Genomic DNA, 13,443 nt, shown 5'->3' on the forward strand with positions numbered 1-13,443 from the left:
ACAAGTGTTAAGAAGTGGATATCTACCTCCAGAGGACTGGGTTTAAATCCTGAGCAACTGATAAGCCCAAAGGAAATAATTTTTTGGTTTATTTGCCAGCTTTTTGTTGTATGAGATTAAAATGAACAAATGTTTATTGAAGTTCTGCTGTATGCAAAGCACCCTGGTGCTTGCAGATGTAGAGATGAGTAGGTCACAATTTTTCCCTTCAAGGAGCAAACAACGTTGGTCAGTAATTCAAATGCATACACGTTTACCATACGATCAATTCAATATGCCACCCTATGGTAGACTTCATCTCCTTTATTTGCTGGTTTAGGTGATACCCCATTTCCCAAAAAAAGATAAAGTGTTTTTAGTCAACTTGAATATGTCAACTTTTAAGGGTATTGATGAAATAGTGAAATGTCTACTTAAAATATTTAATTCATAAATTTAGTAATGTCTACTTTAAATTACATATTGTTGATCTATAAACGTTTCCTTTCCTACTTTCATTTTATGAATCAATATTTTCTCAAACTCTCCATATGAATCTTCAATAATAGTGTCTTCATCATCACAAGAACATCCTTTTTTGAGACATATAATAGTTTCACACAGTGTATTATCTTTACTTTGTAATAAATTTTTTTAGACCTAGCATTTAAAAAAATCCAAGCATGATAGTATCACTGAAATTGAATCCTATGTCACAAGTACTCATTCATATAACATTAGGAGACTTCTTCCTTTTTTTTCCCCATTTGTCTTAAAGATGTGTTAATGATCTCCACATCATAACCACTTACTGTTTTGCTTTTTAAGAATTATCTAGATAGTCTTATTTACATTAATATCATTCAGTACTTTCAATTGTGAGGTCATAACCCCAGGGATATTTACTAAATCTGTATTAAGTTTCTCTGCCTCCCTCTTTTCTTTAAACTGTGTCTATCAGGTGATTTCTGTAATCATTCCAAGCTAGCATTGCCTGAAGCAGTTTGAATTTAATTTTTTTTTAACCCAAACAGTATTTTGCTATTCAGAATGAAGTAATTGAGAGAATGCTTCATAGTAAGAGAGGTTTTGTAGGATTACTTTTTATGAGTGATGACTTTGGAAAAGAAAAACAAACAAGGCCTTATATATATTTGGGTATATGCAGGATAAGCTTGTTTGTCCACACTTTTTAAGGCTACTAATGAGCAATGGTATATTTTTACAGCATAGCATTCTTTTTTTTTTTTTTTTTTTTAATGTGTGTTTTTATTTATTTATGGCTGTGTTGGGTCTTCGTTTCTGTGCGAGGACTTTCTCTAGTTGTGGCAAGCGGGGGCCACTCTTCATCACGGTGCGCGGGCCTCTCACTATCGCGGCCTCTCTTGTTGCGGAGCACAGGCTCCAGACGCGCAGGCTCAGTAGTTGTGGCTCACGGGCCCAGTTGCTCCGCGGCATGTGGGATCTTCCCAGACCAGGGCTCGAACCCGTGTCCCCTGCATTGGCAGGCAGATTCTCAACCACTGCGCCACCAGGGAAGCCGGGCATAGTATTCTTAAGTTGGGGATTGGGTCTTTGTAACAGAATAGTTTTTCCTTTTGCATTTATTAGATAAGTCCAATAACTTTTATGATTATTTTTGCTACTAACTGGAGGTTAGGAGAAGAGATTGAGATGTCATTGAAGGTATAAACCAATTAAACTCTCTAAGTATAATATGAAAAAGAGCAGAGGCCCAGGAGCAAGAGAAGAACCAGGAGCTAGGGCATGTGAGGAAGCGGCAGGCACTGAACGAAACATTAGATAGACAGGAGTTGATCCACAGTTCCATGTTACGGAATCAGCATTTCAGTGGTGATGTTTAGAAATGGAAAGTGATTAGCACTGGCTTACACTTTGGATATGTTAGATAGATATTGTACGATGTAATGCCTTACTGTAGATCATTTACAATTATTATATTATATCAAATGTAAGTTGTTAATCTGTACACGTGTATAATCTCTTCACTTCACTATCCAGGTATATGAAATAAGGTGGTGTGTTAAATCACCATCTGTAAAAATTGGCATTATATTTCATATTGTTTTAAATCCTTTTTGGGCCTATGTTTCCCTGATAAAACTTTAAAATGTTGTATAATTTTCTTTTCTCTTCAGGAAAGGTATATTTGATGAATACAGCCAGATAACCAGTCTTGTTACAGAGGAAATAGTGAATGTCCATAAAGAGATTCAAATGTCAGTTGAACAGATAGACCCTAGCACAGAATACAATAATTTTATAGATGTTCACAGGTATGTATGATATTTTCATTCTTCTTTCAGTATTTATGACAGTATTACTTTTTTTTTTTAACCATATAATATTTAACTGAATTAAAATAGGAAATATTGAAGAGCTTGTTAGGAAATAGGCTATTTCATATTAATTTGTTTTTAATTATTTTCAAAATCCTTTCTCAATGATGATAACTATTTAATTTATATAATGAACTTGAAAAGTTTTTCAGTTGTTACTACATCACTGCTTAAACCCATATTTAATCCATGAAATTGTATTTTCTTTTTAACAATTAAATAATAATAAACTTACGGTTTTCTGTTTGTGTTAAACTTTATAGTAATAATAATCAATGATTTTTTCATGCATGCATCATCTTATTTTATACTCATTACCATTGAGGAAGGAATAAAGCAGGTTATTATCTGTATTCTACAAATGAGGAAGCTAAGCTGAAATTACTTGACTAGATCTTTGAGGCCTAAGGTTTAGTTTGATTTATTCTATTTGTTTTTACTCTACTTTGTTAACATAATTTTAAATAAGAGCAAATATTCTGCCTTTGGTATGTACTAAGACATATTATGATAGTACATTCATATTGATCAAAATTATTTGGCATACTTTACTAGAACGACAGCTGCTAAAGAGCAAGAAATTGAGTTTGATACTTCCTTACTAGAAGATAATGAAAATCTACAGGCAAATGAGATTATGTGGAATAATTTAACAGCAGAAAGTTTGCAAGTAATGTAAGTATTTAGAAAATCTGAAGCTTAAATATTAGTGTCACTACTTATAGTTAAATTTTGTCAGATTTAAAATTCTAATTTTTATTTTCTTGGAAGTAATGAAAAGTAAATTAAACATGAACTGATCTTTGGTCAGAGTGAAATGTTTTGAGAAATATGTTAACTTTACCCATTATCATCACTAATTTCGGTAATTCTGAAAATCAAAATTCTGTGTGATGTTACATTCATTTGCCCAGTTATTGCTGATATCTTATATTGGAATAATGCTTTATTTTTTCCAAAATTTATAGAAATTTTTTTTATCCCTTTCATTCTCTAAATAGCAGAACCATTTTGGAAATGAGGACAATGAGTGTTAGAGATAAGAAGAGACTTATAGATGTCAGAAGCATTTAGTATAAAAATTTGACTTTTGAGTTCTTTTCTCTTTAAGCAGAAGTACCTTCTGTTATAGGCTATTATATCAATTCCTTTTTCACTTTTTGTTATTATTGCATAAAATTTTAAAAGAGTTTTGAGAAATCTTAATGTGTTTTTTGTCCTTTTCAAACATTTAAGGCTATTAACAGTACATTTTAAAATTTAGAAAACATAATTAAGGCATTCTACTTTTAAAGTATATTTAAAGATATTTAACCTATCTGCTGATTTTGTTCAGGAGCAATACAAAGAAACTTATATTTATTAATAAGTGTTGTATGTACCTATACCTGTGTGAGAACTACAGCTAGAAATGATTACATACTTATTTTCTTTTCAGTATTGGACATGTTATATCATCTGACTTATTGAAATTTTACCTCAAAAAACACAGCCAAAAGTTCCTATCTATGTAATTAAACAATCTTTCTTCTGTTGTTCAGTGACATTGTAGTGTTACAGATAATTAAGTGGTAGGATCCTGGGACTAGCTCTTGGTAAGGGGTTTAATGTCTTTAAAGTTGGCCAGATGGGATGAAGAAACTAACAAATGCTTGTTGAATTACCTCGTCCAAGATGAAGGCTTAATAGTTACGGGGGACTGACTGTTGATGAGAGGAATGGAGAGGCATGGGAGTACCCTGCATTAGAGGGTCTTTTTGAGAAGCCATAATGCGATTCTTCAAGCTATTTCTCAAGTTTTAAGACCCTTCTCAGGAATCTCTTTTTGACTTTAGATATACTCTTACAATGTCAGCTATCTCTAAACCAGTGGTTCTCACCCTGGGCAATTTTTGTTCCCAGGGGACATTTGACAACGTCTGAGACATTTTTATTTATCAGTTGGGAAGGTAGAGGCCATGGATGCTGCTAAGCAGCCTACAGTTCACAGGACAGCCTCCAACAACAAAGAATTATCTGCCAAAAATGTCAGTAGTGCCAAGGCTGAGAAACTCTGCTCTTAACAATAGAGTTGAATGCATGTCATAAAATAGATGGTAGAGTTTCTCAATTCTTGTGCAGTGACAAATTTCATTCCTTAATTCCTGTGCTGCTTGGTGAAGGAACATGACATAAATTACTCTTGTTTTTTTAAGTCATCATATTACCCCCAAATAATTCATTCATTTATTCATCAAAATATATTTACTGTGTGTTTAAGGTTGTAAGGTTTAATACTTTCAAGGAGTTTATGCTACAATTGATCAATTTGATTTAATACACCAAGAAAGAATGAGCATATAGATATTGGAGTGTTATGAGTTAAAATTAAAAATAGCTACCTATTATAAGCTTATGTAAAATAAGAGATTTTGTGACTAAAGAAGAATTTGTTTTATTGCTTTTTAGGGTATAATTAGAGCAAAACTAGTTATATTCATAAATCATTATTTCTTAATTGTGGTGATGAAGCAATGAACAAAAATGCAATAAATTAAAGGTAATAAATCTTTGATAATGTGATAGATTTAATTGCTTACCTCTTACTGAGGCAAAAGTTTAGCTATATTTTGTTGAACAGTGTCTAAATTCAGGATATGAGTTTAAGATTAGACTTTCCTCAAGAATTTTATTCCAAGAATGAGTTATTCAATGTGTCTATTGGCACTGTTAAAATATTCTAAATTAATTCCATTAAAACATGTATATGTATGTATATGTGTATATATGTGTGTATATATATATTTTAATGTAAGAGGAAAATCTTCCTTTTTACCATAATGTTAGTGTATTAAATGTAAACTTATATCTTTTCTTTCCTGAGGCATTGATTTGCTAATTTTGTTTTTTATGTTGGAATATTAGGTGCAATAGAAATGAATGAAACAAATGAACACATAGTTTCCAGAAAAATAAACACAAATGACCAGTAATCCTGTGACAATTAAAGAAGTATACATTTTTTAAAAAAGAAGCTATTTCAACTACTAGATTGGCAAGGATTACGTAATTTGATAGTACCCAGTGTTGTGTAGGATATGGGAAAATAAGCCTTCTTATAAAGTCTTGGCAGAAATGTAAATTAGTATAACCTTTTGGGAGAATAATTTGGCAATATACATCAAAATTCAACTTGCAAACCTTTTAACTTAGAAATTCCACTCCTAGGACTTTAGCATACAAGTACACAAAGATATATGTACAAGCTTAACATATTGAGTTGGTTGGGTCTGAATCCTGACAGTATGGCTTATTACCTTTGTGAAAATGGACAGATTATTTATTCCTTTTATGCCTCATTTTCCTCAAAATGTAAAATGGTAATAATAATGGCACCCAATTCATAGTGTTGTTATGAAGATTACATGTATGAGTAAATGTGGAAAACTTAGAAGAGTCCCTGGCACATAGTAAGTTCTGTGTATTAGTTTTTTTTTTTTAATTGAAGTATAGTTGATTTACAATATTATGTAAGTTACAGGTGTGCAATATAGTGATTCACAATTTTTAAAGTTTATACTCCACTTAGTTATTACCAAATATTTGCTATATTTCCTATGTTGTATAATATATTCTTGTAGCTTATTTTATATATAATAGTTTGTATGTTTTAATTCCCCTACCCCTACACTGTCCCTCCCTACTTCTGGCTCCCCACTTGTAGCCACTAGTTAGTTCTCTATATCTGTAAGTCTATTTCTTTTTTGTTATATTCACTAGTTTGTTATATTTTTGGATTCCACATATGAGTGATATCATACAGTATTTGTCTTTCTCTGTCTGACTTATTTCACTTAGCAAATACCCTCCAAGTCCATCCATGTTGCTGCAAATGGCAACATTTCATTCTTTTTTATGGCTGAGTAGTATTCCATTGTATATATATACAGCATCTTTTTTTATCTATTCATCTTTGATGGACACTTCAGTTGCTTCCATGTCTTGACAATTGTCAGTAACGTGGCTATGAACATTGCGGTACATGTATCTTTTCAAATTAGCATTTTCATTTTTTCAGATATATACCCAGGAGTGGAATTGCTCGGTCATATGGTAGCTCTATTTTTAGTTTTTTGAGAAACCTCCGTACTGTTTTCCGCAGTGGTTGTACCAATTGACATTCCTACCAGCAGTGTATGAGGGTTCCCTTTTTCCACATCCTTGCCAACATTTGTTATTTGTGTTCTTTTTTTGATAGCCATTCTGACAGGTGTGAGGTGATATCTTATTGTGGTTTTGATTTGCATTTCCCTGATGATTAGCGATGTTGAGCATCTTTTCATGTTTCTGTTGGCTATCTGCATGTCGTCTTTGGGAAAATGTCTATTCAGGTCTTCTGCCCATATTTTAATCAGGTTGTTTGTTTTTTTTTTGATGTTGAGTTGTATGAGCTGTTTATTTTTTTTTTTATTTTTATTTTTATTTTTTTTATTTATTTATTTTTTTTAATTAATTAATTTTTTAAAAAACCAAACACCATGGTATATCCATCCTTAATATCTGGTAAATATCTGGACAGATCCTGTAGTGTTTAATGCCAGATTCTTTCCTTTGTAGTTGTAAAGTCTCTAATCATTCTTTTTTTTTTTTTTTTTTTTCACACACACACACTGTATTTTATTTTTACAAGAGATAAATCGACTGACACCAAGCATTGTACATGGATGACCACAACAAAAGCAACAATGATTGCAATTACCAAACATGAAACACACTCATACTATGTCATAGTATTGACATTCAGTCCAGTAATCCTCCACTGTAACAGCTCCTTTACTTTGCAGTGAAAATTGATTTGTATATTCTTTGCCTCTGAGTCCTTGTGGAATTTTTTTTTTTTTTTTAAATTCAGACAGAAAGTCACAAAAATTATACTCATCCTCATCAGTTCACTCAGTCCCATGTAATTAATTTTTTTTTTTCATCTTGATCTTCTGTTAGCACTTTTATGAGTTCATCAGTTTTTCATTAGAGTTCTGAAAATGCTTATTCATTCAGTTCAGCAGTATAGTCCGTTACCAGAAACCTGTACTTGTCAGAGTCTTTTCCATGTATTTCTTGAAGATGAAACCCTTTTATAGGAACATATTTGCAAAATCATCAGAGTACACCCAGAACTGTCTGTAAATGACAAAAGACTTAAAAATGACCACGGTTAAAGATTTGATGACAGTTCATAATAATGCAGTTGACAAGAAAATTAGTTATTTCTGAGATATACATTTTAAAGTAATAACTAGGATTATTACTTATAACATTATACCAGAACATATAAGATTTTTAGAAATTTCATGTAATGTCTGAAACATTTATATTAACATATTTCCATACATATTTCCATACAAGTACAAATATAAGATTTTTAGAAATTTCATGTAATGTCTGAAACATTTATATTAACATATTTCCATACATATTTCCATACAAATACAAATATGATTTTTAGAAATTTCATGTAATGTCTGAAACATTTATATTAACATATTTCCATACATATTTCCATACAAATACAAATATAAGATTTTTAGAAATTTCATGTAATGTCTGAAACATTTGTATTAACATGTTTCCATACAAATAACCCAATGAAAGTTTAGTATTACTTGTTTTGTTTGTTTTTTTATACTGCAGGTTCTTATTAGGCATCAGTTTTATACACATCAGTGTATACATGTCAATCCCAATCGCCCAATTCAGCACACCACCATCCCCACCCCACCGCAGTTTTCCCCCCTTGGTGTCCATATGTCCATTCTCTACATCTGTGTCTCAACTTCTGCCCTGCAAACTGGCTCATCTGTACCATTTTTCTAGGTTCCGCATACATGCATTAATATACGATATTTGTTTTTCTCTTTCTGACTTACTTCACTCTGTATGACAGTCTCTAGATCCATCCACGTCTCAACAAATGACTCAATTTCGTTCCTTTTTATGGCTGAGTAATATTCCATTGTATATATGTACCACATCTTCTTTATCCATTCGTCTGTTGATGGGCATTTAGGTTGCTTCCATGACCTGGCTATTGTAAATAGTGCTGCAATGAACATTCGGGTGCATGTGTCTTTTTGAATTAGGGTTTTCTCTGGGTATATGCCCAGTAGTGGGATTGCTGGGTCATATGGTAATTCTATTTTTAGTTTTTTAAGGAACCTCCATATTGTTCTCCATAGTGGCTGTATCAATTTACATTCCCACCAACAGTGCAAGAGGGTTCCCTTTTCACCACACCCTCTCCAGCATTTGTTGTTTGTAGATTTTCTGATGATGCCCATTCTAACAGGAGTGAGGTGATACCTCATTGTAGTTTTGATTTGCATTTCTCTAATAATTAGTGATGTTGAGCATCTTTTCATGTGCTTCGTGGCCATCTGTATGTCTTCTTTGGAGAAATGTCTATTTAGGTCTTCTGCCCATTTTTGGATTGGGGTGTTTGTTTCTTTGATATTGAGCTGAATGAGCTGTTTATATATTTTGGAGATTAATCCTTTGTCCGTTGATTCATTTGCAAATATTTTCTCCCATTCTGAGGGTTGTCTTTTCGTCTTGTTTATGGTTTCCTTTGCTGTGCAAAAGCTTTGAAGTTTCATTAGGTCCCACTTGTTTATTTTTGTTTTTATTTCCATTACTCTAGGAGGTGGATCAAAAAAGATCTTGCTGTGATTTATGTCAAAGGGTGTTCTTCCTATGTTTTCCTCTAAGAGTTTTATAGTGTCCAGTCTTATATTTAGGTCTCTAATCCATTTTGAGTTTATTTTTGTGTATGGTGTTAGGGAGTATTCTAATTTCATTCTTTTACATGTAGCTGTCCAGTTTTCCCAGCACCACTTATTGAAGAGACTGTCTTTTCTCCATTGTATATCTTTGCCTCCTTTGTCATAGATTAGTTGACCATAGGTGCATGGGTTAATCTCTGGGCTTTCTATCTTGTTCCATTGATCTATGTTTCTGTTTTTGTGCCAGTACCATATTGTCTTGATTACTGTAGCTTTGTAGTATAGTCTGAAGTCAGGGAGTCTGATTCCTCCAGCTCCATTTTTTTGCCTCAAGACTGCTTTGCCTATTCGGGGTCTTTTGTGTCTCCATACAAATTTTAAGATGATTTGTTCTAGCTCCGTAAAAAATGCCATTGGTAATTTGATAGGGATTGCATTGAATCTGTAGATTGCTTTGGGTAGTATACTCATTTTCACAATGTTGATTCTTCCAATCCAAGAACATGGTATATCTCTCCATCTGTTGGTATCATCTTTAATTTCTTTCATCAGTGTCTTATAGTTTTCTGCATACAGGTCTTTTGTCTCCCTAGGTAGGTTTATTCCTAGGTATTTTATTCTTTTTGTTGCAATGGTAAATGGGAGTGTTTCCATAATTTCTCTTTCAGATTTTTCATCATTAGTGTATAGGAATGCAAGAGATTTCTGTGCATTAATTTTGTATCCTGCAACTTTACCATATTCATTAATTAGCTCTAGCAGTTTTCTGGTGGCAGTTTTAGGATTCTCTATGTATAGTATCATGTCATCCGCAAACAGTGACAGTTTTACTTCTTCTTTTCCAATTTGTATTCCTTTTATTTCTTTTTCTTCTCTGATTGCCGTGGCTAGGACTTCCAAAACTATGTTGAATAATAGTGGTGAGAGTGGACATCCTTGTCTCGTTCCTGATCTTAGAGGAAATGCTTTCAGTTTTTCACCATTGAGAATGATGTTTGCTGTGGGTTTGTCATATATGGCCTTTATTATGTTGAGGTAGGTTCCCTCTATGCCCACTTTGTGGAGAGTTTTTATCATAAATGGGTGTTGAATTTTGTCAAAAGCTTTTTCTGCATCTATTGAGATGATCATATGGTTTTTATTCTTCAATTTGTTAATATGGTGTATCACATTGATTGATTTGCGTATATTGAAGAATCCTTGCATCCCTGGGATAAATCCCACTTGATCGTGGTGTATGATCCTTTTAATGTGTTGTTGGATTCTGTTTGCTAGTATTTTGTTGAGGATTTTTGCATCTATATTCATCAGTGATATTGGTCTGTAATTTTCTTTTTTTGTAGTGTCTTTGTCTGGTTTTGGTATCAGGGTGATGGTGGCCTCATTGAATGGGTTTGGGAGTGTTCCTTCCTCTGCAATTTTTTGGAAGAGTTTGAGAAGGATGGGTGTTAGCTCTTCTCTAAATGTTTGATAGAATTCACCTGTGAAGCCATCTGGTCCTGGACTTTTGTTTGTTGGAAGATTTTTAATCACAGTTTCAATTTCATTACTTGTGATTGGTCTGTTCATATTTTCTATTTCTTCCTGGTTCAGTCTTGGAAGGTTATACCTTTCTAAGAATTTGTCCATTTCTTCCAGGTTGTCCATTTTATTGGCATAAAGTTGCTTGTAGTAGTCTCTTAGGATGCTTTGTATTTCTGCAGTGTCTGTTGTAACTTCTCCTTTTTCATTTCTGATTTTATTGATTTGAGTCCTCTCCCTCTTTTTCTTGATGAGTCTGGCTAATGGCTTATCAATTTTGTTTATCTTCTCAAAGAACCAACTTTTAGTTTTATTGATCTTTGCTATTGTTTTCTTTGTTTCTATTTCATTTATTTCTGCTCTGATCTTTATGATTTCTTTCCTTCTGCTAACTTTGGGTTTTGTTTGTTCTTCTTTCTCTAGTTTCTTTAAGTGTAAGGTTAGATTGTTTACTTGAGCTTTTTCTTGTTTCTTTAGGTAGGCTTGTATAGCTATAAACTTCCCTCTTAGAACTGCTTTTGCTGCATCCCATAGGTTTTGGGTCGTCGTGTTTTCATTGTCATTTGTCTCTAGGTATTTTTTGATTTCCTCTTTGATTTCTTCAGTGATCTCTTGGTTATTTAGTAACGTATTGTTTAGCCTCCATGTGTTTGTCCTTTTTACGTTTTTTTCCCTGTAATTCATTTCTAATCTCATAGCGTTGTGGTCAGAAAAGATGCTTGATATGATTTCAATTTTCTTAAATTTACTGAGGCTTGATTTGTGACCCAAGATGTGATCTATCTTGGAGAATGTTCCGTGCGCACTTGAGAAGAACGTGTAATCTGCTGTTTTTGGATGGAATGTCCGATATATATCAATTAAATCTATCTGGTCTATTGTGTCATTTAAAGCTTCTGTTTCCTTATTTATTTTCATTTTGGATGATCTGTCCATTGGTGTAAGTGAGGTGTTAAAGTCCCCCACTATTATTGTGTTACTGTCGATTTCCTCTTTTATAGCTGTTAGCAGTTGCCTTATGTATTGAGGTGCTCCTATGTTGGGTGCATATATATTTATAATTGTTATATCTTCTTCTTGGATTGATCCCTGGATCATTATGTAGTGTCCTTCCTTGTCTCTTGTAACATTCTTTAATTTAAAGTCTATTTTATCTGATATGAGTATAGCTACTCCAGCTTTCTTTTGATTTCCATTTGCATGGAATATCTTTTTCCATCCCATCACTTTCAGTCTGTATGTGTCCCTAGGTCTAAAGTGGGTCTCTTGTAGACAGCATATATATGGGTCTTGTTTTTGTATCCATTCAGCCAGTCTATGTCTTTTGGTTGGGGCATTTAATCCATTCACGTTTAAGGTAATTATCGATATGTATGTTCCTATGACCATTTTCTTAATTGTTTTGGGTTTGTTTTTGTAGGTCCTTTTCTTCTCTTGTGTTTCCCACTTAGAGAAGTTCCTTTAGCATTTGTTGTAGAGCTGGTTTGGTGGTGCTGAATTCTCGTAGCTTTTGCTTGTCTGTAAAGCTTTTGATTTCTCCATCAAATCTAAATGAGATCCTTGCCGGGTAGAGTAATCTTGGTTGTAGCTTCTTCCCTTTCAGCACTTTAAGTATATCATGCCACTCCCTTCTGGCTTGCAGAGTTTCTGCTGAGAAATCAGCTGTTAACCTTATGGGAGTTCCCTTGTATGTTATTTGTCGTTTTTCCCTTGTTGCTTTCAATAATTTTTCTTTGTCTTTAATTTTTGCCACTTTGATTACTATGTGTCTCGGCGTGTTTCTCCTTGGGTTTATCCTGTATGGGACTCTCTGCGCTTCCTGGACTTGGGTGGCTATTTCCTTTCCCATGTTAGGGAAGTTTTCGACTATAATCTCTTCAAATATTTTCTCTGGTCCTTTCTCTCTCTCTTCTCCTTCTGGGACCCCTATAATGCGAATGTTGTTGCGTTTAATGTTGTCCCAGAGGTCTCTTAGGCTGTCTTCATTTCTTTTCATTCTTTTTTCTTTAGTCTGTTCCGCAGCAGTGAATTCCATCATTCTGTCTTCCAGGTCACTTATCCGTTCTTCTGCCTCAGTTATTCTGCTATTGATTCCTTCTAGTGTAGTTTTCATTTCAGTTATTGTATTGGTCATCTCTGTTTGTTTGTTCTTTAATTCTTCTAGGTCTTTGTTAATCATTTCTTGCATCTTCTCAATCTTTGCCTCCATTCTTATTCCAAGGTCCTGGATCATCTTCACTATCATTATTCTGAATTCTTTTTCTGGAAGGTTGCCTATCTCCACTTCATTTAGTTGTTTTTCTGGGGTTTTTTCTTGTTCCTTCATCTGGTACATAGCCCTCTGCCTTTTCATCTTCTCTATCTTTCTGTAACTGTGGTTTTTGGTCCACAGGCTGCAGGATTATAGTTTTTCTTGCTTCTGTTGTCTGCCCTCTGGTGGTTGAGGCTATCTAAGAGGCTTGATGGGAGGCTCTGGTGGTGGGTAGAGCTGACTGTTGCTGTGGCGGTCAGAGCTCAGTAAAACCTTAATCCACTTGACTGTTGATGGGTGGGGCTGGGTTCCCTCCCTGTTGCTGTGGCGGTCAGAGCTCAGTAAAACCTTAATCCACTTGACTGTTGATGGGTGGGGCTGGGTTCCCTCCCTGTTGGCTGTTTTGCCTGAGGCAACCCAACACTGGAGCCTACCCGTGCTCTTTGTTGGGGTTAATGGCAGACTCTGGGAGGGCTCACGCCAAGGAGAACTTCCCAGAACCTCTGCTGCCAGTGTCCTTATCCCCACAGTGAAACAGAGCCACCACTCGCCTCTGCAGGAGACCCCCCAACAC

The 13,443-nt window shown here is 34.2% G+C and overlaps 1 protein-coding gene across 7 annotated transcripts in view; it reads left to right on the top strand.

The window, feature by feature from the left end:
* Positions 1 to 13,443, top strand: part of FER (FER tyrosine kinase) — a 462,877-nt gene that overhangs the window by 120,708 nt on the left and 328,726 nt on the right. For all 7 annotated transcript variants that reach the window (XM_059916864.1, XM_059916866.1, XM_059916867.1 and 4 more), the window contains 2 exons: positions 2,139 to 2,276; positions 2,895 to 3,014. In XM_059916864.1, coding sequence (XP_059772847.1) covers positions 2,139 to 2,276; positions 2,895 to 3,014 — 258 coding nt within the window. The remainder of the gene's footprint in view (positions 1 to 2,138; positions 2,277 to 2,894; positions 3,015 to 13,443) is intronic.

Source organism: Balaenoptera ricei, chromosome 3, assembly GCF_028023285.1.
Source record: "Balaenoptera ricei isolate mBalRic1 chromosome 3, mBalRic1.hap2, whole genome shotgun sequence".
Classification (NCBI taxonomy): Eukaryota; Metazoa; Chordata; class Mammalia; order Artiodactyla; family Balaenopteridae; genus Balaenoptera; species Balaenoptera ricei.